This window comes from Numenius arquata, chromosome 1 (genome assembly GCF_964106895.1).
Source record: "Numenius arquata chromosome 1, bNumArq3.hap1.1, whole genome shotgun sequence".
NCBI classification, from domain to species: domain Eukaryota; kingdom Metazoa; phylum Chordata; class Aves; order Charadriiformes; family Scolopacidae; genus Numenius; species Numenius arquata.
Window position 1 is genome coordinate 109,263,558 of NC_133576.1, and position 27,954 is coordinate 109,291,511.

General features: G+C 48.0%; 1 protein-coding gene across 1 annotated transcript; it reads right to left on the reverse strand.

Annotated features, from left to right (window-relative positions):
- Positions 1 to 362: 362 nt before the first annotated feature.
- On the reverse strand, positions 363 to 27,954 carry ERICH6B (glutamate rich 6B). The gene is given in 14 exon segments (XM_074160039.1): positions 363 to 509; positions 1,796 to 2,024; positions 4,304 to 4,456; positions 4,756 to 4,844; positions 8,080 to 8,225; positions 8,809 to 8,873; positions 10,480 to 10,637; positions 10,831 to 10,932; positions 12,826 to 12,947; positions 19,150 to 19,281; positions 21,506 to 21,602; positions 23,019 to 23,148; positions 24,750 to 24,807; positions 27,594 to 27,954. Coding segments are annotated over 14 exon segments (1,989 nt in total).

A 27,954-nucleotide genomic window follows, 5' to 3' on the forward strand; every position in this document is an offset into this window, starting at 1 on the left:
GAAGCAGCCTCGTCAGTCACACTTGGTACAAGCTCCCAAAGCCCAGTTCATCAGCTGCAGGATGGAAGCCATCTCCTCTTTCAAAGTACTGCACATTCAGTGTATAAACCCAGTGATCGTACGGTGATCCACCAAGTGTTCTCAAAAAGGAAGCCCTTGGTGTTACAAGAACTTGGTGTGCAGGGAGATAGGCATTGTGAGCTTGAAAAGAGGAGCTTTATTTTCAGCACAAAGTGACTGTTACCACCTTGACGAAGGAAAAGTTGATCTGAAATGCTGATGTAACTGCTTCCTGCGAGGCTTAATATCTTCATTTCTAGTATTTCATGCGGATAGGAGATGATGAAATACAAGGGGTGATATCACTGAGAGAGGGGTTGCCAAAAGCATTTCAACGCTCTCTGTATTTTGGACAGCAGGCTCCTGAGCTGAATCTTTTTAGACTGAAGGAAGAGCTCCTCTTCGCTTTCTGGCCACTGAAGTAGGTGACTTGCCTCTGGGTCTTTTAACTGCAAAAAGAGCCCATGCAAAGCAAAGAACGTTAATGCTGAACCCCCTGAAGTGAGGCAAAGTGGGAGAGCATTCCTTGTACCCCAAACCCTTACCCGTGTAGCATGTCCCAGCTGCCCTTTCCCTCCATGCCCATGGAGCACACTAACCCTGTAGCTCCCCTTGGGAGGTGATCCTCTTCCAGTGCACGTACAGGCTGCCCAGAGAGGTGGTGGAGTCTCCGTCTCTGGAGACATTCAAAACCCACCTCGACCTGTTCCTGTGCAACCTGCTCTAGGTGGAGCTGCTTTGGCAGGGCGGTTGGACTAGATGGTCTCCAGAGGTCCCTTCCAAACCCATATCATTCTGTAATTCTGTACAAGGGGGCTGAGGAGCTAAACTCGTGGCTCTGGGCTCCTTTGGTGGGAGTGGGCTGCCCAGATGTAATGGGACAAGGACCCATTGTACCTAATGTAGCAATAGGTCCTGAAAAGAAGTCTGAATTTAGGGGATGGAAAAGCAGGTGCTAGTGCTTTATGGCCCCACAAACTGACCGTGGATTGTTGCCACCGTTCTGAATGTGTTCCCCAGTTGCTTGCTTCCATTAGCAATATATCTGTGGCCACATGTAGACTATGGCTATGAAGGCTGTCAACGTCTGGTTTGTGTTGGCACCAGGGAATACAACTCAAATCCTTCACCCTGAGGCCACAGCCCCCAGCCAAGCATGAGCTCCTGGTGATGTGTCACCTGCATTTCAAAGCCGACCAATTGTGTTTGCGCCCAGTGGAGGACAGGGATGCCCACCAGTAGGCTGGGACAGTCACACCGGCACTGAGCTGGGCTGAGCCCCGGCCAGAACAGCACGTCCACCACCAGGGAAGGGTCAGAGGTGGGAACAAATATCAAGGGATTTTGTTGCTCATCTCCTCAGCTGCTTGTTCCATGTTAAGTGAAATGCTGTTTAGATAAAATCAGGAGCTTTGTGTTTGTATTGACATTTAATATAAATGTTTTGAAAAGAAATAGTGTTTCAAAATGAATTTGCGAGACGTGCTGTTCTTACCCTTCAGCGACAGCATTTCAATCTTATCTAAATGCTTTCCTGAAAGGCAATTTCATTAAGATTCACACAGGCAGGAAATTTGCTTTTGAATGAAACGGTGATTTTTCCACCTGAAAATCTGTGACCGGTCCCATGCAGCAACCCCAAGCTTATCTCCACTGGATGGTTTCCCAGCTCCTGCTCTCCAAAGGGCTGGCAGACAGGAGCCGGCTGGGCAGGACCACCACAGCAAGTGCTTACCTTCAACTGGGACCCCATGTTGAAATGGATGCAATCGCTGTGGCTGGTGAACGATAAATCAATTTGATCCTGAGCCAGGATTTTGAGGGTGATGTAGCCGTTCAGTTTCATGGTGATGGACTGGAAAGGAGGGCTGTGAGTGTGGTGGCTGAAGTCACGCCAACACCAGCACTTGTGACTGTCCCTTTCCTGGTCCAAGCAGATCCCAGTGCAGGGGTTCAGGGCGGCCCTGGGGACAAATGCAAAGCTGGGTGAATCCAGAACCAACAACTTCCCGGTCCCAAATGCTGTCTTTCATCTGCAGTTGGACTAAACTTCTTAAGAGGGACTCTTTATTAGGGTAGGTCATGAAAGGGTGAGGAGTAATGGTTTTAAATTGAAAGAGGGGAGATTTAGATTAGATACGAGAAAGAAATTCTTTACTGTGAGGGTGATGAGACACTGGAACAGGTTGCCCAGAGAAGTTGTGGATGCCCCATCCCTGGAAGTGTTTAAGGCCAGGCTGGATGGGGCTTTGAGCAACCTGCTCTAGTGGGAGGCATCCCTGCCCATGGCAGGGGGGTTGGAACTCGATGATTTTCAAGGTCCTTTCCAACTCTAACTATTCTATGATTCTATGATTTTTGCCGTCCAAGAGTCACTGCTAGGACCTGATGCATCAGGTCAGGGACTGTTTTTTGTTAATACTTTTTGTCCAACAGTAAAAGCACACTAAAGAAATTGGCTGGCCCCTGGGAGAGTTGTAAGTCCCCTTGAACGGCAGAGAAAAATCCTTGGGCAGAGCATGGACTTTGTGTGTGTGTGAGTCCTCCTTTTCCTATTGCACTTCTACATCTTCTGAAAGTCCCCGGACACAGAAATTTCTTTTGCTCTGGCAATCTTTATGCTAAAAACTGGTCCTCTGTCTGTGTGTGTGTGTGGTTGTGCGTGTGGCTGGGTAGAGGAAATGGCCTTGCCAAACTGCAAAGGAGAGAGAAATGCAGCGTGTGGGGGGAAACAGCCCATATTTACAGCATACAGATACGAATCAATACTCCCCATCCCCAGGCAGCCTGGGTAGGTGGCTCTGGGTGCTGGGGCATCCCCACAGCCATAGCTCATGGGGAGTTTTTATCATTCACAGCGTGTGTTACGCTGAGTTTTTCCTGCCTAAGTGTGAATCATAGAACGGTGAAGAAGTTGATTCTCACTGGGCTGCAAGAACAGCTCAGCCTCCCCCAGCTTTATCTCATGTTGCAGCTCAGAAAAAAGCAGCAAAAAAAACACCCAGAAAAATAAATAAATCTAACTTTGCAGCTGTGATGTGCTACAGTGCCAGCCGCAGGCAAGCCTGAACTGGTCCATATGCGGGACAGGCGACCTACCCACAGGCTGTGGGTTTTCTGCTCTCCTCTCATCATGTTCTTTTTATAAATATCAGAGTGGTCACTTAACATTGCCCTTAATTTATGGCTGCCGGGAGAGGCTGGGAGGGTCATAGCAGCCCACCCCAGCTCGGTGGCAAGCCAGCAGCCGGCTCGTGGCTAATGAAGATGGGGAGTGTGTGGTCCAGCAGGGCCAGGAGAGCCCCACGGCGGGGTCGGGGATGGTTTAGAGCTGCCAGCAATCGCTTCGGTGACGAGCTGTAAAAACCTGGCTGCCGCGTGATGGATGAAAGACCAGCGTGTCTGCAGGCGAACGGCAGGACTGCAGGAGTCTGATGGAAGCGTTATTGCAAAAGCTATTTAAAATGATTTGCAATAGCCAGTTAGACATTCAAGATGTCCATTAATTAGCCTCAACACAGGGACAACTTGTAAAATTGAGGTGGGATTTACTGATTCCCCCAGTTCCTAGCTTTCTGAAGGGAAACTTGGGAGTCTGGGGGTGGGGTGTCAAAAATTAGTATTTGATGGCTCGAACGCCAGTAGTTTTTACTGTAAGCCATTGGTCACCTCATATTACAAATTAAACTGGAAGAAACTGGTCACCTGAGTCATTTTTTAGCAAGGTACACTCACTGGATATGAGAAGCAAACCAAAAGCAATCTTGACCTCAAGCTAACTGACTCCAGCTGTTGAGGTTTGCCCTCTTGTGCAGCTAATAAGCCCACATTTTTCCAGCCTCCTGGGGCTCCAAGAGAAGATGGTAAGGAAGATGTGCTCTCATCTCTGTACTATAACAGGGCCAAGCCACCTCTACGGCTGTGTGGCCAGCCTTGGCCAAAGTCAGTCCTTATGCCGGGATCTCTGGACAGATGTCACTGGCAACTGAGATGGGGCAATCCCTCACTGCCCTCGCACAGTGCACACTGCCTGCACCTGGCACCTTGGTGCACAACCTGAGAAACCACCACCGTCTCTGGTGGGCTGCAGCACAGCCCTCCCTCTCTTTCATGCACTTTCACATAGAAAAAACTGAAACAAAAAAATAAAGATGCTTTCAGCATGTCTTAAAGCCCTGGAGTGCCACCGGGGTGGGCTTGGGGCTGAGCTGGGATCCGGTGTCACCTCTGGGCTTGCACTTACCAGAGATGGCCATCAGGGTGGAAGCAGACCCCATGGCCGTGGCTCCCAAAGGCAGCCCTGATCCCTGGGTATCTGCTGTCCTCCAGGATGCAGTAGGTGAACAGGGCTTCCTCAGAGAACGTGATGAGAATGGCCATGTTGCCCGACGGGTAGCTGAGAAACAGTTAAGGAAAGATGAGCCTGTAGAAAGCCCACAGAAAGCATGCTTTGGAAGAAAACACATGGGACAGTGTCTGGGGAGAAGTGACCCAAGCCTCCCCGCCCCCCTTCAGACAACCAGCCCCAAGGCAACCATCTCTGTAGACCTTGTTTCCTTGCAAGGGTGGCACAAGTTGTGCAGCCAGCTCCAGTGGGTTACCCCAAGGGAGGAAGATCACGGTGACCTACCCCAAGGCAGGGCGTTCCCACAGCTGCCCACCCACCCACCCCCAAGCATCACTGCTGCTGGATACTAAACCTGACCACTTCCATCCAGGAACAGGAGAAAAAAGGTCTGTCCATCAGGATAATGTCGTCTTACGGGCTCAGGAGAACGGCAGTGCTGCAGGAGCAAAACCGAGGAGGTCAGAGGCAGACGGGGGGCTGGGGGAGGCCGTTGCAGGGATGCCTGCCCGGACACGGGGGACAGGGATGCTCTGCCTCAGGCCTCCCTATCCCCACACCGGTACCAACCCCAGAGCACTGACCAGCCACACTGTCATACTCTACGCTTTCCACCTAGCCTCGTTTGTTTGCTTACTTTTTAATTAACTCATTTTAAATAACTGAGGAAAACTCATCTTCAGTTCTGTGTTTTCGCATTTCATGTACAAAACCCAGCTCTTCTTATTTTATGTTATTAGCCGCTCTCTGATGACATAATTTGCCAAGAGCCCTCTTTTCCATCAGCCGCACAAGCAATTTATCCTGCAACATACTGACAAGCGAAATAGAAACATTTGCTAAGTCAGTCTCACCTCTGTGCCTGGCAAGATCATGGAGCAGATCCTCCTGAAATCCTTGCTAAGGCACATGGAGAATAAAGAAGTGATTGGAAACAGCCAACATGGCTTCACCAAGGGCAAATCGTGCCTGACAAATTTGGTGGCCTTTTACAATACTGCCACAGACTTGGTAGACAAGGGCAGAGCGACTGACGTCATTTACCTGGACTTATGCAAAGCATTTGACACTGTCCCGCACGACATCCTGGTCTCAAAATTGGAAACTCATGGATTCGATGGATGGACCACTCGGTGGATAGGGAACTGGCTGGATGGCCGCATCCAAAGGGTTACAATCAATGGCTCAATGTCCAGGTGGCGGCTAGTAACGAGTGGTGTTCCGCAGGGGTCGGTACTGGGACCAGTACTGTTTAACATCTTTGTCGGTGACATGGACAGTGGGATAGAGTGCACCCTCAGCAAGTTTGCTGATGACACCAAGCTCGGTGGCGCAGTTGACACGCTGGAGGGAAGGGATGCCATCCAGAGGGACCTAGACAGGCTGGAGAGGTGGGCTCGTGCAAATTGCATGAAGTTCAACCAAGCCAAGTGCAGGGTCCTGCACCTGGGACGTGGCAACCCCAGGCACAAATACAAGTTGGGTGGAGAATGGCTGGAGAGCAGCCCCGAGGAGAAGGACTTGGGAGTGCTTATGGATGAGAAGCTCAACATGAGCAGGCAGTGTGCACTGGCAGCCCAGAGAGCCAACCGTGTCCTGGGCTGCATCAGGAGAAGTGTGGCCAGCAGGTCTCGCGAGGTGATTCTGCCCCTCTACTCTGCGCTCGTGAGACCCCTCCTGGAGTACTGTGTCCAGCTTTGGAGTCCTCAACACAGAAAGGACATGGACCTGTTGGAACGGGTCCAGCGGAGGGCCACGAGGATGATCAGAGGGATGGAGCACCTCTCCTATGAAGACAGACTGAGAGAGCTGGGGTTGTTCAGCCTGGAGAAGAGAAGGCTCCGGGGAGACCTTATAACAGCCTATCAATACCTGAAGGGAGCCTACAGAAGAGCTGAAGAGGGACTCTTTGTCAGGAAGAGTGGTGACAGGACAAGGGGCAATGGTTTTAAATTGGAAGAGAAGAGATTTAGATTAGATATAAGGAAGAAATTCTTTACAGTGAGGGTGGTGAGGCACTGGAACAGGTTGCCCAGGGAAGTTGTGGATGCCCCATCCCTGGAAGTGTTCAAGGCCAGGCTGGATGGGGCTTTAAGCAACCTGCTCTAGTGAGAGGTGTCCCTGCCCATGGCAGGGGGGTTGGAACTAGATGATCTTTAAGGTCCTTTCCAACTCTAGCCATTCTATGATTCTATGATTCTATGATTCTAAGGGCTTAGCTCCCAGCATTACAAGGGAGCCGAGTTTAGTGCTTTCTAATAGGAATAAGCAGCATTACCGCCCGCTTCTCCGGGAAAAACAGGGAGCGGCTTGAGCAGGAGGGAAGAATGGGGAGACCTTGCTGCTCCCTTTTAACATCATGGTTAAAAGCAGCAGCTAATTGTCACGCGAAGAAAGGCACCGTGCTCGGGTTTTGCTTGTCACGGGGACCAGGGGGACTTGTCGGCAGCAGCTCCCAGGCGGAGGCATTCCCTACACGTGAAGGGGCTGACTCCAGCCATCACTGCAGCGCTGGTTTATAACCTGAAGATGCACGTTTTGGCTCTGCAGAACAGCTAAGAGTCACTTCCTGGTTGTAAGGGATGGAGGAGAACAGAAAAAAAAAAGAAGCAACAAGCCGCCGATTTTGTCCCTGCTTTCATTTTTCAGGCTTTTTACGAGGCTAAAAAGACAGACGGTCCCGGGCAGGAGGATTTGCTACCCCTATATTTCAGGAGGGGAGAGCAGTGTAATGCGCTTCTATGTCAAAAATAAAAAAGCCAACAAAATCACTGATTGTGTGATAAATCACAGGCAATTTTCTTGCACGCCTGCAGAAACTGCAATGCTGTCTGGTTTGGGAAGAGAGAGGAGAGGCAGGAGAAGGAAGAGAGGAGCCATGCTTTGGGGGGCTGAGCTGGCAGAGGGGTCCCATGCAGTGCCTGGCTGATGGCACAGGCCCCCATCCTTGGCTTTCCCTGCCAGGGTCACTGGGGCAGGGACGACAGGCCCTGGGGAACTGCTTCTCATAGCAGCTGGAGTGGAGGGGACACCCTGGGATATCCCATCCCTTGCTGGGCACAGTGGTGATGTCCCTACTGATGAATTCAAGGCTGCCTGGGCCTTTTGTCTGTGCTGTTAAATTGTTGGACTAGGGCTTGGCCTGGGACCAGGAGCACTCCCCCAAGTAATTCCTGGCTGAGGAGCCTGGATCTGACCCTGCTGGGCAGTTTGGATAAAGCAGCCTGAGTTGAAGGGTAAAAGGGATGAATCGTATGGAATTAAGTAGACCAGGGTCTAAGGCTTCAGCTGGGGTGAAGTTCACTGACCAGCATTGTTCAGCCTTCAAGCTGCATGGGATGCTCCATAAGAAAACCCCTTTATACATGGCCACCATCCCAGTAAAACTGCAGGGACGCCAGACTCAGCTTTCCACCACAGCCATGAACACCTGATTAAGTCCATCTTCAAACAGCCACAAGCTGGAATGTCCCATCAACTTAGTGCACACCCACTGATAATCATTTTAATGTTTTGCTGAACCAGGATCTTCTCCATATCTCATAGGAGATATCTAAACATGCTTGACTGGAACAGCAGGACTGTCACAGGGTATGAACAGACTCAACACCATGCAGGTTTCTACAATCCCTGACTGAAAAGCAACAAAAAGAGACCCAACAGGCTACACCCACCTTTAAGTGTACTGCAACAAACTCATTGTCCAGCTCCAGCAGGTCTTCTGTAGGTGCTGATGTTGGTTGGTATCTTCGGAAAGGGGCGGTTTTTGGCCTGACAGCGTATTCGTTTTGTTTCGAGAGTCTGAACGAGGTTCTGGTTGCTGAAAAATGTTTTAGAAGGTTGTTGTTGAGAAGAAGGCAATGCAGCTCTGTCACTTCAAGCCTTGTGTCATGGATTATTTGGAAAGGAGGGGAGATGGAGGGAGGGACTGAGGAGGTTTTGTGTCTTTTGCTTTGTTTGAGGAGAAGTAAGTGGAAAGGAAAACCTGACCTAACTAGGATGAGGTAGGCTCTGCGATGCTGCAGGATGGCTTTCCTAAGAGATGTAAAGGGTCTCCTTGCTTAAAACAATGCAACATCAAGCCCATGAGCAGCTGAGAATTACATACAGCAAAACATAGACTAGATATGAACTAACAAGTCTCTTCTATAGAACCTCTTACTCCTTTCAACCAGAGGACATATGGCTTGGAAATGATAGGCCTTGTAGGCAGGCAATTATACAGATCTGTGTTTTGAGTAACTACGAATGTCCCTGGCCACTCATAAATAGGATTATGACACCTTTTACTACACAAAGGGCTGCAGTGTCTGCTTCTTCTCTAAGTGTGCTGAAGCTACCCTGTGGTTCCAGCTCCAGGTCAAGCCCAGCAATGACAGCAACTCACTAGCAAAGGTACATACAGGCAACAAATTTCATATACTGCTGAAGTATTTCCCTGTAGCTCTCAAAGGCTCCTTCATCCAACCTAAGATCAAAAAAGGGAAGTTAAAAATAAAATTGAATTGTTGACTAATGACACTACCCACATAATCTAAGGGAAAAACAAGTATCATGGGATGTTATATCAGGATAGCAACCTGATGAGCAACCTGGTCTAGTGGGAGGTGTCCCCGCCCACGGCAGAGGGGTTGGAACTCGATGATCTTTAAGGTCCCTTCCAACTCTAACCATTCTATGATTCTAGGATTTACCTGAAGTAATGCCTGCATATGAGATTGTCACCACAGATGGCTTTTACAGCCAAAGAAGTGCTATGGGAGATCCATCTCATTGCAGGTCTCGTGAACCATGCAGTAGAAATGCCTGTTTCCCTGCCGTTCACTCAATAGAAGCTGCAGGTGACAGGGGAAGGCTTGGGTATGGTCTTGCAGAGGTGAGGTGAGTCCCAGCACTAGGGACACCCCACCCACACAGCTCATCACACATGTGGCTGATTGCCCTGCCCGACTCCACTGGTGTGTCACACTCCTGACTGTCACTCTGGTCTTTCAAGTCAAAATTCAGCTTGCGTGGCTGGTGGGACCAAGTCCTTCATGCCATATATGCTGCTGGCCCCTTCAGAGCCAGAAGACAGACCCTACCCAAAGGTCTCAAACCAGGTCCTACCTGGAGACCTGAGTGGCACTCAAACCTTGTAGTGCACCTTTGCAGCTGAGAGAAATTTCATCGTGGACTGTTGCTCCCATGAAGATATGGTGACACTTTCAAGTCAGACCCCAAAGGACAAAAATGGTAGCAGAAAATGGGGAACCAGCAACAAAGCATGGATAACTCAAGTGATGCAGTTTGGTCTCTGCCCACCTTGGCAAGGCCAGCATGCCCCAGCCACGGCCACCTGTGGTGTGCCCTGGGAAAGATGCATCCCTGGGGTGGGGAGGGTGGAAACAAGAGTTAGACCTTTCTGCTGCTGAGCAGCCTAGGAGGAGGTTGGGAAGTCACATCCACGTCCACCAAGGCTACTGGGTGGTGAGTACTGAAGCAGTGCAGTAGGCAGGTGTGCAGGGGCTGTGTGACAGGGGGGAGACCCCGAATGGGGTCAGATGCCTTCACGGTCTCTTGGGAGAGAACAGTTACCCGGCTTTGACTTGGGAAAACCTTTTGCCATCTGGGAAAGCATGTGGCTCCATCCCCTCGTCTAGGGAGCTTTATAATCTGTAAATGTCAAAATTTTAATGCCAAAATTGCTGAGATGGAGCAGCTGATGCTGCTGAGCCCTCAGCTCTAGCTGCTCCTCATCAAGCCACCCAGCGTGCTTCTACGGGTGCTAGAGCAAAGATGATCTGCATGAGGACCTTCTGGCAAGTATTGCCTTGGCAGCATTGAACCATCCTGGTCCAACATTTAATGGCCCCATTTGTCCTGCCAGGGCAGGTGATACCACCTACCAGTGGTACTGTCATAGTACTGACAAGAGGATGCCTCAACGCTTGTTGATGCACATGGGCAGGAGTTCCACAACGCCACAAGCAGGTTCCCACCAGCAAAACTCCCTGGGAGCAGACTGAAAGGATCCTGTGATGGGGCTTTCCTCCTCCCACCAGGGCCTTGGGCCAATCTCCTTTGGTCCTTACTGCTGCAGCAGTTTCTCCTTGATGCTGTTCTTCATATCAGCTTGGGAAGGGTCAGCATGGGAAGTGATGTCCAGCTCTTCCTCCTCCGCTTCATCTTCACTCATCAGATCTTGGATGATATCATCAAACATTTCCTTATATGTCCTGCAGCAAAAAAGCTGTGGGGTCCAGCACCCATCAGGAGCAGTGGGGCTGGCATGGGGCACCTGGAGGGCCCAGGGACCTCCTCACCCTCCAGTTCTTCTGCCCATGTCCCTTTCCCCTTCCTCTCTGCTGCTGCCATGGGGTGGTCTCTTTTCGCAGGAAGAAACTGATCTTACAGGCATGCTCACACACTATGGGTACACTCACATTTTCCTGGGGTTGTTCCTTCAGATCCATCACTGTTGGGATTGGCTTTTCAGGAGCACTGCAAAAGGTGCACTTGGCAGCCTCCTCTGTCCAGGTGGTCTCCTCAAAAGACAAAGGAAATTCAGCATCAGCTTCATTAATTTGAAAAAAAAGAAAAAGGGCTTAAGTCTAGGCTGTTCCTGTAAAGGCAACCAAACTCATTGCATTTAGCGTAAGACCAGAACTTCTCATTACATATGTATATAATGTCAGGTTATGTTTAATTATCTGTGCTCACAAATAAATGCAGTTGGCATTAGCTCAATGGAAAGTTCTAGTTGTTTTTCATGTGAAAATGTGAACAACTTGTTAATTTGGCCGCCTTTTAACATCCCGCGAAGCACTGAAAAAGTGAAACAAAAAAAGAGAAAAAAAAAAGGCTTTAAACCTTTTTAAGAGGCTTAAAACTTTCAAACTTTTAAACAAGTTTTAAAAAGCAGCTCCTGTCTCTTCTTTTAAAACAAAACCCTGAGAAAAACTACATTAAAAATCAAGACGCACTCAATTTTTAAGGCAACCTTGATATGGAGAAACTTCAAGGGAAATGAGAACGTTCGCATTTTCAAAAGGAAAAGAAAACATGCACTTGCAAAGCATTTATGATGGAAACATTCATGACTAGCTCTTCTCCTTCCTGATAATTGCTCAAAAGTGGCTTAAGTCTGGTTTAGCTTTGAAGACCATTTTCCTCTCTGTAGTATTTATAGTAGCCATCCTGATGCCTTCTACTGTGAGCAATGTCCACCCTATCTTGCCCCAGGTTGCTTTCCAGGTCAGTTTTCTTTTTCCATCAGCTATCTGTGGTCCAGGGGCTGGGTGGGCTGACCAACAGCACAAACCCTGGTGTCCCAGGGCTGCGCAGATGTGTGCACCAAGCTGGTGTGGTTCACCAGCAGTGGGCTGGCACTGGGCACCCCACCCAGCCATTCCAGCCCCAAAAACCTTGCCCTTAAGCAAGTGAGGGGTGAGGGCACAGCTAAAACCTTCAGCCCCGCTGGAGGAGCCCCTGGCACTGGCCAGTCCCCAGCTTCAGTCCTTGGAGCAGGCAGCAGCCTGGCCATCAAATAGCTGGTGTGGAAATAGAGGCTTCTGCCTTTGTGTTTAAAGTGGCCGAGAGCCTTCCCCACTCAGATGAGGAGGGGGTTGATGGCTGCAGTCTCAGTGGGTCTGCCACTGCTCTTCTCTTGAATTCCTGTTTTGCTTTGTGAAACCAGTGGGTTTTTTTCGTGCACACTCACCTTTTTTCCTGCCAGGAGACACAGTTCTTCACATAGCTCAAGAGACATTTTGTGCCTGAGTCACCAATGCCTGCCTTTTTTCTTATGTCATCAAATGGGTCTTGTTTTTCTGATGGTCAAGCTTAAGTCTCTTAAAGGGGAGAGCCCCTGCCCTTTGGCGCAATTTTTGCTTCGTTATCAGAGAAGAGAGACTAACTTCTTTTCTCCCCTTGCGGCTGCAGGAATGTCAAACTGCCTCCGCAGAGCATTTTTCTGGGAGCTGCACGCCTTTTCTGGAAGGCATCTTGCCAGAGAGCTGGCAAATCCTGCACTGCCTGGCTCTAAACAAAGCAACAAGAAATTACCGGGGCCAGGGAAGAGAGGGAAACACGCTCCGTGTGGCCCTGCAGCAATGAGGTGCACCACCAGACAGCCACGAGGAACCCTCCACCAAAGCTGTTCACTTTCTCACCTGTTTTTCCCCTATTTGAATTAATTTTGTGCTCACCTTCAGCTCTGGAGCGCTGCTCAGCCTACACATAGCAGCGGCAACTCTCCAACCTCTTCCCCCAAATCAAGGTGCCCCCAGCAGAAAGAAACACCCCTCCTTGTTGCCCCCCAGCACCGATTCCCCCACCGGGCACTGCTGCAAGGTGCGGTGAAAAAAGAACACCACTGAAAAAGCGCTCATCGCTGGTAATTTCTGGGTTTTTTTGCTAACCGACCAGCTGGGTCTCACCTTGCCTGAGCAGAGGGAAGTTGGGGTCCCATCATCCTTGTGCTCTCTTCCCATAGACAGCAGCTCCTCGTCCGACTCTGGCTTTGGACTCCCTTGGGCAAGCTCAACAGGCTCCCATGCAGCTTTTTGCAAGGAAGAGTTGCCAGTTAGGTCCTATTCTTTCGAAGTTAGGTCTCACAACTTTGTGTGCAGAGGTTTTTCTCAGAGAAAGGTTTTTGCCATCCATTACTTCCCCTCTGCCTCCTCCCCAGGGCCCCAGGACTTCTCTGTGCCTCTGTGTCAATGCCCAGCTTCAGCAGGAGAAAGGGCCACCACAGGGCCTCCTGCTGGTCCTGTCCAGTCTGGTGGAGGGGGCAGACACACATCCCAGCAAGTGGCATTACCCTCCTCATCTATTTGTGCAAGGGGAGAGGGGGACTTGCTGGTTAAGCACAACATCATCCATCTCCAAAAGCACCAACTGATCTCCAGTGACGCCCCAAGAGCTTGGGAAACTACATTTCTTCCCTCTCCTTGGGACCTGGCACTTCAAATTTGAGAGGGAAAGCTGCTAAATTAGCCTAAGCACGGTCCCATGTTTTTGAAACATTCATAAATAATCTCAAAATTGCAGTAAACAGGGAGAGGAGAAGTTTGCAGATGATATTCAGGGTGGTTGAGGCAAAGGGCTGACTGCGAAGAGTTGTAGAAAGACCCTCGTGGCACTGAATAAAAGGGTAATAAAATCACAGATGAAATCTGATGTAGATAAATGTAAAGTGATGCGCATGGGAAAAGACAATCCTAGCTTTACATACAAAATAATGGGCTCTGAGCTGGCTATTTCCACTTGGGAGCGAAATCTTCAGGTTATAATAGATAGCTCTATGCAAATGTCAGCTCAACATTCAGTAGCAATCAAAAAAGCAAACAGAAAGCTAGGAATTATTAGGAAAGGAGGAGAGAGCAAAACAGAGGAAATCATTATGCTGCTGTATAAATCCGTGGGCTTCCATCTCTTGAATACTATTGTGCAGTCCTGATTCACCAATCTCAAATATGATATAGAGGAAATAGAAAAGTTACAGAGGAAGACAATTGAAGATGATCAAAGACATAAAGGGCCTCCATTCAGGGAAAGACTGAATAGATTAAGACTTTTTATCTTGGAAGAAAAAAATGACTGAAGAAGAAACACGACCGAGTTTTGTGATGGGAAGAGTGGCATGACCGGGGAACAGCTGTTCACAGTATTCAGTGCTCTTCAAAGGAAGAGAGCAATCATCAAAGAAAACTATCAAGTGACAAGTTCAAAACAAAAAAAAAAGAGGTTTTTAGCTGTGGCACTCCTTGCCACAGGGTACAGTGGATGTTTAAAGTTTGCGTTGGTTCAATAGGGTGTAAACTAATCTATGGAAGAATCCATCAAGGGCTATTAAATGCAAAGTTGGTATCTACAGTTCAAGAGGTTCCTGAGTCACAGACCACTAGGGGAATGGAGAGTATTCTGGGAAGTGTAAGCAAATGTTTGCTCTATTTTTGTATTGCTTCCTGAGCATCTGCTGGCTCTTGCCCAGGGCAGGATGCTGGGCCAGGCGCACTTTGGGGCTGACTCTTTGCAGTCATCCTTATGTCCTGCATTTCACACCGGGCCATGTCTCCCACTAAAGCAAAACAGCTTAAATGTAGCCTGAGGTGTCTGGTGCTGCTGCCTGTCACCATTTCTGATGCAGCCCCCTGCGTCCCAGAGATAGAGCTGTTGGGTGGCTTTCCAGCCTGAACACACCAGGTGTGATTTTCAGCTTAAAAAACCTTCCACCAGGAACTGCAGGCAGGTGCATCCCCTTTTCCTTTAGCTCCCAAAACGAAAGCCTCTGTAAGCCAAGCACTTCAGAGCATGGACCCCTTCTAATGGGATACCCCTCACTGTGGAAGACAAAGACGTGACCTCTGTGGCTCCTGGTGGGAGCCAGACCTAAGTGACTGAGGGAAAGCACCAAGCCACTGACATAAAGCAAAGGGCACATCCTGCAGAAACCTGGCTCACACTACCTCCTCCCATCACCAGGTCTGGGGCCTGAGGAAGCCTGTCCAGTCCGCCTATCCCGCACAGACACGTCTTCTTTGCAGGTCCTCAGTTGGAGGCCAAGTCGTTCTGAAATGCAGCAAGGATAACCAAGGGATGCACCTTGTGCTACATGCAGACCTCTAATGTGCGTCTCACCATGCTGTGGCAACGCGATCAGGTGGTGGCTGGGTCTCAGAACAAGGATGTTTTATTGCAGTCAGCTCACCTTACCCCAGCCTGACCTGGATCATCTTGATTTTTATCGTTCCAAGGCATCATTGAAAGAGAGCGGCTCCTGTTCTGCTTATGACGCATGGTTATGAACGAGGGGAGAGCAAAAAAAAAAAAAGAAAATGTACAGCAGTGGCTTGGACAGTCAGTCCAAATTTGAGTGATTCACTCGGATTTTCCCCATATAAATTAAAATCAAACACTTGGATGCTCTGATGACACAATAAATAAGTGCCTCTTGCGGCTGAAAACTCACCACCTTAATGACAGGGACATTTGCATCCCTGTGCACTTTTCCAAGTTTGCCTTAAAAGCCATGCCTTGGCTGTTTACCAGCTGATGGATACAAACTAGTAGCCTCACTTTGCACCTCTTTTCCAGCTAGAAATGAGAATGAGGGATAGTGGCTATTATAAGGTAATCACACCCCGGGGGGAAATTCCTGAGCTCAAGTATCTCTGTTCCCCAGATCAGGGTAATCTCCTTGTGCTCAGCTGGCCATTGGCAAAGCTTGCCAAGCCAGGCTGGCTTGTCACTCTCAGTGTTTAGGAGCCTGCCCTATTTCTGGAGGCTGCTGCATCGCCCAAGCTGCCCCGTGTTGCGATTGCATGCTCAGTAATGTGGAGGGGAGGCTTATTTTTCTGAAAACCTACCATTTTCACCTATAAAGTCAAATTTAAAGTAAGCGCAAGGCCAAGTTCTATTCTTATTGACGCCTGTGCTATTTTGCAGCAGCTCTGAAGGAGTAATGATGATACACATTGAAACAGGAGGACAATCAGACACCCCTCTGGTCGATTGATCTGCAGCAAAGGGAGCGCAAAAAAGCTCCATTACACACACCGAAGCAAATAATACGATAGTGAGGATATGAGAGGAAAAAAAAAAAAGACCCACCCACATTTCTTGGCCCTCAGTTTCCATTAGGAAGGAGTCCCTGCCGTGTTTGGCTCGGTAGGATAAGGAGGAAGACGGGAGTCTTGAAAGTAGAGTGTGAACCGCAAGTGGGCAAGGGAAGGAAACTCCGGCTCTTGGCTACAGCCTGGGGAAATGAGGTGGCTTCATCCTCCTCTTCCTCTCTCTTTGTCTTCATCTTCATCTTTGTCCTCCTTCTCCTCTTCCTTCTTCTTCTCCTCCTCCTCTTCCTCTTCCTCCTCCTCTTCCTTTTCTACTTCCTCCTCCTCTTTCTCTTTTTCTTCTTCTTCCTCCCCTGTAGTGGCTGCACCTCTCACCCACTCCTCCTCCTCCTTAGGGCTCCCCACCCATCACCAGACGAGGGTCTCACCATTCCCAGGGTGCTCCCCAGCTCCACAGCCAAGCCACCCATCCCACCGGTCCTGGCGGGAGTTTTTGGCCACAAAAAGGCACAATCCAGGTGTCCCCTGGCCACATGCTTCATGCAGGGGCTGCTGGTCCAGCATCACTGGTGCAGGTTCCTCGCTCCTGCGATGGCCTTATTTTAATGCATTTGTGCTGAATAATACATATTTCTTGTGAAGAAAGGCGGGTGTTTCTGTGCAGGGGGAACTTGGCAGCTCTGAATACTGAGCAGCAGTTTCCTCAAAGCAGTAGGATTCAACCGGGTAATCAACCCTATTAGCATTAAAAGGAACTGTCTAAATGTCAAGCCAGGTTCAATAAATAAGCACTAACACATTTAGAAATGGCTTAGAAAGGGGAATTAAAAGTTTTGCTGCTAATTGTGCTTCTTATTTTGGATTTCTGTCAAATCTAGCTCTTCCATTCAAATGAGACAGTCGTTTTCTGCCAAGATGAAGGAGATGAGATGGCCTGAAAGTTGAGGATGGGCAAAGCCGTTCATATGTAACAGGGAGATAATGGGGACCTCAGCCCCTCTCTCGCAAGCCCCTGGGAGCACTGTAAGGATGGGGTCAGCAGACCCTTCTGTCACGTGCCCTCCAGCCTCCCGTTACAGCATGTCCCAGCTCCTCTGATAGCTCTTGATCCCACCAAAGCTGGGAAGCACCAGGAGATGCTGCAGCTTTTTGTAGGTCAAAGCTTCCTCTCTGACTGACAAAAGTGGTGATGCGCAGCCCCGAGAGCCCATGTGTGAATTTTGCTTCTGAAAAATCACATCGTAGGATGATATTTTATGGGTAGCGTATATTGTATATTGTATTTGTACTGCAGAACTTGGTCCTTGGCTCAAAGCTGGGGAAAGCACCGCCAGAGGAATATCATTTGGGTTAGGGGAAAAGAGAGAGCAGTAGGGCAGGGAGGTGGGATGGTTGGATCCCTGCAGTAGCAGCGAGGAGGTCCAGGTCTTGGCCATAAGAGGACAAGGGAGGGGAGGATGGGGGTCCTCTGGTGAGCCGAAGGCATGCAGCGTGCTGCCCAGGAGGTGGGCAAGCAGAAGCAGGGAGCGCAGCTTGCTGGAGGCACATTTTATAAGCAGGTTCAGAAATCAGTGCCGGTTTTTACAACCAGCCCTGCTCCTCTGGACCCAGCCACCTCCAGCGCTGCCTGAATGGAAGCGGCTCGCCCACGTCTGGTGCTTTGATGCGGTAATGACATATAACTGATACTGATGGCAAAGGCTAATCCACTCTGCCCCGTAATGTCCCCAGTCAATCATGCAATATTCTGTTATTGGAAAAACTCATTTTTGCCCCTCCGATGGTAATCAGTGTATGCCCCGAAGCACAAGGCTTGATAGCCTGTGTAATTTGCAACCTAGCTAAGTGTAACTGCAGATGTTAATCCTATTTATACAAATGCCTGACAAGAAAAAGTAGGGATGGAGGGATGAGTTGCAGGGCAAGGCAAAGAGTAGAGCAGGTTTTCCAGGAATTCTCCTCCTGCAGATTTCAAGCTGCTGCACCCCAGTGATGGGAGATCGAGAGGTTTGAGGTGGGTAAAGGGAGGTAGCACAGGCAGCGACTCTGCAGTTGTGCCCCTCCATTTGCCCGGTATCTGTTCTGGGAAGTGCCGGAGGAGACTTCATCATGGAACATGTCCCCTGCTCTGGGGAGCCACTCTACCTAACAAATATGTGTCAAAGCTTATTGTGAAAATAAAAAACTAAAAAAAAAGAAAAGAAAAAAAAAAAAGGCAAGAATCACTTATTCCTGCCCTTTGCCCTCTTCTCCCCAGAATGAGCGCTTTTTATCCCAAAGAGAAAGGAAGTGTTTTGCAGTCCCAGGTCTTTCTTTTGCAGCCTGATTCCTTGGAGGACTGCAGATATCCAGACAGAAGTAGAAAAGAGGACTTACCTTCTCTGCACTATTTTGTCAGCAAGCTTTCAATGGACAACCAGGAGCATTGTCTTGCCAAACCTATCTCCTCTGCTCTCTGGAATCAGTTGCTCTTTACTTTGCTGTTTTCATTTTGCAATTTTGCTAAATTTCTTCTCCACTTAAGTTTTGTTTCTAATTCATATCCACCTCCCTTTTCAATGTCTCTCCTTCTGTTTTTCCACCTTTCCCCCAGTTCTGCCTCTCTCCTAATCCCTATTCTTGTTTTTCTCTCTTCCCTGGGGTCTGTCTTCAGTTTTTCATTCATATCCCCACAACTATCGATAGTTTTTCCTTTTCTAATCTCCTATTTCTTGCCCTTTTTCTCAGATTCCCAGTTTTCCTTCTTTAATCCCCTTTCCCAACTGTTTTTTCTGAAAACCACAGGTTTTTCTTGCCTCCTACACCCTCTGACATTCCATGACCACCCAGCTGAGACATGGAAGAACTGAAATCCCCTGAAATTGAGGAGGAACATCATGGGAGAAAGAGGGCTGCAACCCTTACTTTAAGGCTGATGCTCCCAGGCATCAACTTGGCCCTTTTCTAGAGGCTACTCATTTTTATTATGGCCCTGGATGGCTAGACAGGATTGCTTGTCCTCCATGGCCACAAAACAGTGCTAATCTATGATCCGTGGTAGCATAAGGAGGACTTCAAATGCTTTGGTCATTCTTATGAACAAAATGATCTTTAGTTTAGCCTGTGATTTTCAAAGGATGGCAGATGGGCACCTAGAAAACACAGATTTATCTGACAGTGGCTGTGATTATTCCAAATATCACATTGTACCTTGCTCACACAGTCCTGCTTGGTTATTCTCCTCTCCATCCTCAGCTGTTGCCTCTTCCTCATTTTTGGCTGCCCCTTTGCTCTCTCCAGCCTCGGGGTACACCTCACTGTTCCTGGAGAGCACCTCCGCAACTGAAGGGAAGAGCAGAATTTCCTTCAGCGTGAGTATGCGGTGCCAAAACTGCCTCTGCACCATCGCAGCCTCCAATGGGCGCCAGGAGGGGTGGGGACCACCATCCACCCCTGTGGCCAGCTTGGGTGGAGGAGAGTGGTGGGCCAGCTGAGCATGACCTGCCTCCACAAATACCTTACCTGGGTTGTTTGAAGAGAGTGTCCTGTGGGTCAGGAGATGTGTGTGAGTTGAACCAAGCCCCAAGGTCATCCCCATCAGTGAAGTGCCTGAACTAGGAGCCTAATACTGTCAACAGCAAGGAACAGGTACTTCCAGCAAGTGATTCAGAGAAGTGGGCACCCAGCTCAGATTATGTGAGATGGGGACACAACTCTCTAGTTACTCACTCCTAAAAGGGCAGGAAAAGGCATTTCCTCACCTTGCCAGGGTACAATGAGACCTAAACAAGTTAAATAACATATTCTGGGTGAACTGTGCCCTGAAGCGACACTCAGTTTCTCTACTCAGCTGCTCAGTGCTGAAAATACCCTCCTAATTGCCTTGCGCAGGACTAAACTGTGGGAGGAAGGGTTATGTATTCAGAGAGGCACCGAACCTGTTCCCATCACAGATGGGTACTCAAAACACACTTGCAGTGGTGATGGGTACCTGTGCCTGCAATCACTCACTCTGCCTCTTTCACTGAGGAGAAGGAGGAAGGGAGGTCACTGCTTTGTAACTGCAGGAAAGCCTCAGTTTCTAGGAATTCACACCTTTGGGTGAAATCTGGCCAAATAAGTCTCTCACGCCTCACAGAAGAGCAAGGTTTAATGCCAGCAAACCTGGACTTTGCAGGAGCCGTGACCCAAGGATGACAATGGTCCCATTGGGACAGGAGGGACCCAGCATCACAGGGACACAGCCACCCAGCAGCGTTTCCAGCCATGGATTTCCCCGACTTTGCTCCACTCCCAACAGCCCTGCAACACCCAGCTCTTGCACCCCAATGTGTTACTGCTGCCAACACCACTTGTCCTGCAGGATTAGAGAAATAGTAGCATGTCACTGGTCTTATTCCAGGATTAGCTAACCTAAACCAAGCACCAAAAAAACCTCCAAACACAAAGCAAAGGAAAACCCATCTTCATGACTATTTAGTTAATAATGGTGCCTCTGGAAACAGACTTATAGACTACACAGAGGCTGTTGTGCTTTTTTTTCCTGCTGTTCGTCTCTAGGGATGTCTTCCGCTTGGGCAAGAAACACCAGAGGCGCTAAGAGCTCACACTCAGGGGTGCACGCCAGTGCTTTACTCCACCAAGATACCCTCTCTGTCTGGTTACACCAAGCCTTGCTTGCTTTTTAGAGCAAGGCTGTGGCAGCTTGCCCCCTGTTGCACATTTCCATAGCTGCTGCAGAAGTCCCAACTGTGGCCAAGAGCCCCCACTTGCCGTGGTTCCAGCTGCGGGGTCTAAGGGCAGCAGCGAGGATGGACTAGCAGGGGATGGTAATGTCTTTAATTGTATCCATTAATATAGATGGAAAAGAACAGAAGAGCATTTGGGCACATTTGCTGCTTTCTTTCAGACCTGAGAAAGAGTTGGTACAGCCAAGAACACATTTTCCACCCCAACTGTATACTACAATTGGTCTAATAAAAATGTATTTCATTTGCCTACAAAAATCACTCTTCTGGGCACTTTACAGCCATAAAGCATGCTGTTTTCTATTCCTGGCTTCCTTTAAAAGGCCAGGTCTTGCTGCTTATATTAGTGAATGCACCAGACACATGGTGCAGCCAAGTGAGCACTGCTGTAGGAGTCTTCACATTATAGTTTTCTATGCTTCATCCTCCACGCACTTAAATTGATTTTACGCTCATGGTACTCCTGGGACACCCAGGCAGCTGCTTCATGTTTTCGCCAGTTTAAGTGAGATTAGGACCGGGCCCAAGAGCTTGTGTGCCTTGCAACAGCCTACGTGTTGCAGGTGCTTTTACCTCGGTGAGCTCATATCTGTGTTTCCAGAGGACAAAGAGTAAGACTGGGATCCACAGCTGGGATGCACGCAAAAGTGATGGTTAAGTGTGGGAATGGGCAAGCAAACCCAGAGGAAAACAGGCAAAACCAATTTAGGATCTGGTTGTGACAAACATGCCAGCAGGTAGCATTTGGTCCTTTTGGCATCCCTGAGACCACGTGCAGAGGATAGTTCGTTCAAAAAAAGGTGTATTAAAACCAGAACTTTAATGCTGCTCTGCTTGGTCTTCTGTGAGCTTAAGGCTGCTCCCGCCACCCACAGCCTCTGAGCTCTTCTACTCCTCTCCTATTACTGAAACAGCCTAAACATCATGTTTTAGTTATAAAGTGAGTTTAGTGGATGGAAGGGTGGGAGGGGAAGGGGGATTAAATTTACTGCTTCAGTGACTACAGATCTGAAATAAATCTCCGATTCAATGATAGATCAATAACACCAAGATTGGGTTTAAATTATTAATAAACTATGAGAAACGAGGATAATTATTCTATGAGTCACAGCTCTCTAATGCATTGCACATTTTTTCCCCGAGACATCTGCATTGAAGCACGACCTGCCTATCTTCTGGCAGAAAGCTGTAGCCAAGAAGTTAATGCTTTTTTGTTTTGCTAGCTAAGCATTTCATAAACCCTTGTGGCTGAGACAGCCTAGTGACAATGTTGTGATTCTCTCTCAGAGAAACCCTTAGGCCAGGATCCCCTAAAATATTTACATGTCTAATGTGCCCCTGGACATCAATGTGACTTTGGCCCTCAAATGTCCTTCTGAACCTGGATGGCTGGAGCTGGAGGAGTTGCATTAGCCTAAAAGGAGATGCTGGCCTTTAAAGTTGACCTTGGATGGTTGCAGGGACCCGTCTTGCTGGTGGCTACAAGGAAGCACAACTTCAGGACTGCTGGAGGCAGGGAGGGATGGGAAGAACAGTTTTTTCCCATCGCTGGTAGACTGCAATGATAGTACTGTCAAAACACTCGTGAACTTCAAGTGAAGTTCACTTCACTCCTGTTTTGGGGCAAAAAGAGAGGGATCCATCAGCCCGAGGAGGCCTATTAAAATCAAGAAGCTGAAAAACAGAAAATTTCTACATTCTCAGTTGTGGCCATCTCTGTTGACTGAGACAATCCACACTAACACAGTGCGGGCTGGAGATGCTGAGCACCTCTGGGCATCCTCCCACTTCAGCAGGTGTCACCCCTTGGCTCCAGCAATATGGCTTGGGGTGGTGATGGAGAGCAAGTCTGACTTCAAGGGGCAGCTCACTGCAAAATCAGCTCATCCCTGCACCTTGACAGAGCACGCTGGGGTCATGCGGGCTCAGAGCCCTCTTGCTGATGCTCGGTCAGCTGCTGAGCCATCAGGCGAGGTGCTGAGCATGGCCCTGGCTTACTTCTGGGCTCTCACTGGTGTTTGACCAGCTCTGTGTAGGGGACTGAGAGTTTTTGCCAGTTTCTCGGTGAAACCCCTAATAATGTGGGAAGTGAAACAAAGCTGGGTCTAAGGAAAGTTGCTATAAGGCATTTTGTACCACAATAATAAAAGAAGGAACAGAACTTAGGATCTTGGTAATGAGAAGTATTTATCCTTGTCAAAGTGCTTCAACTGAATCTCTTCTGCCAAACAAAACCTGCTTTGTGAGTTGTTTGGTTTTTTTAGTAAACTGATGCCAAAAGCCACTTTTTAAAAAAAACCTCTACAATTCTGAGTACTTGGGATGTCAGACAGAGCTCCTTTAAATGAACTCACCTTCCTCCCTGGCAGCCAGGGACTCATTTGAATAGCTCCACTTTGTCTGGGTCATCGCCTCCTTGATGCCATGCATTCTGTTGGCAGGATAGCCATCTACACACCATCTGAAAAGAGGTGACACTGGGTAGGATGCTCACAGGCAGTTCATGGCCAAGGAGGGGAAAAGAGCTGTGGGGTTTAGGAGCAGGCAAGGTTTCCCAGCTGTTTCCAGTGATTCCTGATGACATTATTTTGGGCAGGGAACACCAGCCACCTTAAATGAGTTCTGGCTCAGAAGATGTGACAGTTAGGTCTTGTGGTGTGCGGAGGGGAGAGATGTTCTCACAAGGCTAAGGGCAGCAAGGTGTGGAGGGGTAAATGGGGCTTTCCAGACCCCTTCCCACTCTCTTTTTTCACCTGCAGTTGTCTGGCAGGGTATGAAATCATTCCCAGCCTACAACATGGAGCTATCAAGGTGTCCAGCTGCATCTATCTCTGTAACACAGGGAGAATTTTTTGATCGCCCTTGTGATACACTAATTTAAACATGCCGGTGGCTTTGGCAGATAAAAAAAAAAAAAAGGATGCTGAATGAACTATGGTCGGGGCCTGACTTTACCTGATTCAAGGGAAGGAGTGAAGGGCTTTGATTTTTTTTTTCTTTTTTTTTGTTTATCTGCATTAGTAATTCAAGAAGGCCTTTACACGTCACTGCTTTTTTATTAGTTATCTACAAATTTTAAAGGATTCTGGGCACAGTGCACACAAATTAATGCATCCGTGGATGAAAACCTTTGAGGAATCGCTTAAGACCGATTTCCCTTGCTATCGCAACAGAGCTTTTACCCCAGACCGTAACATTTTCAAAATTTGGGGAAGAAATAGAGCCTGCACTCTTTCAGGCTGCAAGTTATGAATTTATAACCTTATAATGAAAAAAACCACCTTGCTGTGTGTTCATGTAGCAATACAACAGCCTTCCCTTAAACAGCTGCTTATGTCCATTTCCTTTGGTGCCGAGTGCATGTGATATCATCTTTAAGGACAAAAGCCAAAACATCCTTCAGATATTCATATAAGGAACGTTATCAATGAGCTGAGTGCCATTTAAAGTACACTGCAGAAGAATTTGGTCTTTATTTGTCTCTTGAACAAGTGTCTCTATTCAATTTCTTTTCTCTCCCCTTCTCTCTGTCTGCAAGGAAGATTAGATATGTCTAACATTTATATCGGACAGCCGAGAGGAGTGAGCTACGTCCCCGGCCGATGTAAATCCGCGTTTCTGCAGCAGCATCAGTGGCGTGAAGGTTGGTATTACGCTGATTTACTGTGGCTGGGAATCAGACCTCCCTTTCCTCCCCAGCTGGAAGAGCAGCCTGCAAAATAAAAATCACACATCGCAGCCGCTTCGAGAGATGCTGCACGGGATTTATCTATCTAACAACAACAACAACAAAAAGTAATTAAAAAAAAAGCCTCTGCAGAGGCTGGCAGCATCCCTTTTAATACAGAAAATGCTGAGGGGCCCGAAGACAACCACTAGGACAGACATAACTTCCAGTTTATTAATAGCAAGGGGACAGCAGCGGCTGCCAGGCTGGAGATGTCTCAGGCATACTGTAATTCTCCAGTTGTTAGGTGCTCCTGCTGCTCACCCGCGTGTGGCATAAATACAGCCTAACGTGACTGAATTCTATAGAAAAATGTTACCAATTACCCTCCTTACTTGGATTCCTTCGGCTTAGAGCCAGTGGGCTGATCTGATGGGGAATCTGTCGTCGGTACTGGAGGGAACAGAAAAAGCTTTCTTTAAAAAAAAAAGATCCTCTTTTTGTGAAGAACAGCAGGGTATTTTTTCTTGCCTTGAGATTTCTTGCCATTTCATTATTTTGTATTTCAGATAAAACCTTCCCACCTTAACGAGGAACATTTTTTGCCATCGGTTTTAATGGTATAATAAATTGCGAGAGAGCGAAGAAAAAGCTCCCAAACATGAGCCATAAAAAAAGTTGGTAGAGACCGAGGGCAGGCTTTGCAGAGAAAGAGACAAGAGTTACAAGATAATTTACTTTGCCCTTCCGCTCAGGTTTCATCTGTAAGCAGTTTGGGTCTCTTTATTTTACCGACTCTTTGGGAGGGCGTATTCCCACCTGTCTTTCACCTTCATTGCTCGTGCTGGTGTGGCTGCACAGGGGCAATGGGGCGAAGGGGACCGGGGCCGCCCCTCTGCAGCATGATGCTACAAGAATGGGGAGGAAACTGGGAATTTTGGCCCGAATAACCTTGTACAGGCAGATGAAGTGCCCTGGGGGGTTTGCTGCCAGAGGAGACCCTTTCTCCTCCAGGTTTGTATTAATTCAGTGGCCACAGGCTGCATGTTTGCTTCTGCGTGCAGAGCACAGCAGACCTGGGGTCCGTTGCACCCCCCTCCTACGGGATTAATTGTACATCTCGTCTCACCTCAAATGCTCTCTCAAATAAATCACTGCTTAGGCAACCTACCTCAGTGCCAACATCCTGAGTGGCGTTATTTCCAAAAAATCAGAGAGGACAGAGGGAGAAATTTAGGGTAGACATATGCAGAAGGTGATGGGAGAGAGGAGAGGCACCTGTGGGCATGCAGAGGTCTGGGGAAAGAGCATGGACCTGGAGGAATTTGGGGAAGGCAGTAGGATGGCAGAGGAGATGGTGGAAACGAAAATGTGGAAGACATGAAAAAAAGAGAGGCATGGTTGTAAGAGTAAGCCAGAAAAAGCATTAAAATGAAGGTTACCGCTCAGATTACATAAACCACTCTTATGAAAGACAAAAAGCAATGAGAAGAGATTGGAAAAGGCCAAAGAAGCGCTGTGAATCACTGTACTGTACAAATTCTTGAAGACATAATAACTGTTCACTCTAGGTCCCTAATGAGGCATTCCCATATTTGATTTTCCTTGGTAAACCTACTTGTGTCTAAATACTAGCCCTCTACTGAAGCAGGCTGAAAGGAACTTCATATTTCATCTGAATTTTAAATTGTGATGTGGAAATCCAACAAGCGATTGCTTAGAATATCACTGAGCGAGGTTTCTGCATGCATTTGCTTCCAGTCACTTGTGGCTGTTTCAGATCCTCAGCCTCTTGCAGGGGTAGACTTGTCCTCAAGGATGCAGCTCACGTGTATGTCTGCTAAGAATACTTGATTTCCACATGGAAAGCTCTTCAAAAATAAACCTTACGTGTGCAAACAATCGATTTTTCTCATTCTTGGGAGCTGGCAAATTTGCATTGAGAAAAATGCAAAAGGGAGCACAAAACACGTCTGTTGGCCCAACCCCAAGGAGGACCAACGCATGAATTCCCTAGGAAATTGGTAACCCTTTACTTCAAGGATTAGCCTGGCTCTTTCCTACCAGCTGTGCATTTCTGGCTGTGTCAAGGCAGGCTATGCTAGGGGCTCTCCCAGAGCAGGTGAAATGTGTGTTTATGGTGTATTCAAAGAAGAAATATGGAAAAAGTCCAATCTTTCCTCTAAAAGCCTGCTTTATACTTAGGATAAGGCCAAATTGTCCCACTTGGACCCCTGGTTTGGCATCCAGTCTCTGTTGTAGAAAGTCAGACTCTCTCTATGTAGAGAATGAGTTGCCCTTCCCCTCGGCTGCTGTGGTCCCCCTCCAGTGGCTTTTGATGGGGCCACTTGTCCCTTCTTCAGCCACTCGCAGGGGACAGCTATGACCCTGTCCTGCATACAGGCACAAGCCACGTCCTAGCTTGCAAGCAGAGGAGATGGGCTGTGTCACCACAGGCAGCCAGAGCCAGAATGGGACAAGTTCTTGCAATCCTCAGAAAAGGTTTTTTTTCCCCCTGTAATTTAGAGGGGTTTCCTTTCCATGGATTAACTACATTTTTGTCCCTGCTATTTGTCTCCAAACATTGGCTGTGTTACTTAATGAGCTATAAAATACTATTAAAAGGGTATATATGTATATGTATATATGTAAAAGGTAACAATAGCTTGAGACATCTAATAAGAGGTGATTGTCTAATATTAATTTGCTGGCATTTAGGTGCCCTGCAAGAGAGCAATTCTGCTCCAGACAAAAATAAATCACTGTGTTTGGACTCTGAACACCTTGGGAAGTCAGAAGAACTGCCTAAAATGGATGGGTTGGTTTCCTGTTTACATTCTGTCCTGGGTTCACTCTGCTTCTGTTTAAATTGCTGGTAAAATCCCTTTTTTTTTTTTTGTCGCTCTGGGGCACTTAGACTAGCACCTTGTATTTGTGATGAACTCTCTGACAAACTCCGTGGTTGGGATTGAGGTCTACATGCTGGTGCTCCTTACCGTGCTCTCACAGCTTAATACTTTTGCCCAAAACATGGTACAAACCAGCCCAGCAGTCCATGCAACTGCAGCCCCTGCTGGCAGGCAGGGAAGGGGAGGCAGATGTTGCACCTCAAAATCCATCACCATTTTAGGTGCCCATGTATCGCACTCATATTTACCATATGGAAACAGAAATGAAGAAAAGATTGAGGAAGCTGTCTTATTCTCTCTCCTTCCCTCTAACAGATTGCTGAAAAATACCTGTTAATAGCTTATCTTTCCTTGATATTTCTTCAGAGGTCTTCCAACAAACTTCTTTGCTATTTTTGCTCTGCTTTGCAGGGAAGGACGAGGAGGGTCCAGGCTCTGTATTCCGGACAAGCTCTGTGCTGGTTTTCCTGGTTGTCTCTTTGTTGAAGCAAGCAAGGTTAGTCTGCTTAATATAATCTTGTATTCTCTGTTTAGTGAAGGTTTCTTTAGAAGTTATGTATTCATTTTCCAGCCTTTTCACATTTTCCACTGTGAGAGCAGAGCTGGAATCTGATGACCCAGTCTCAGGGGGAAATATTTTGGGTTGGGACTGGTTACTGCCAGACCCCGACAGCTTCTGTCCATTAGACAT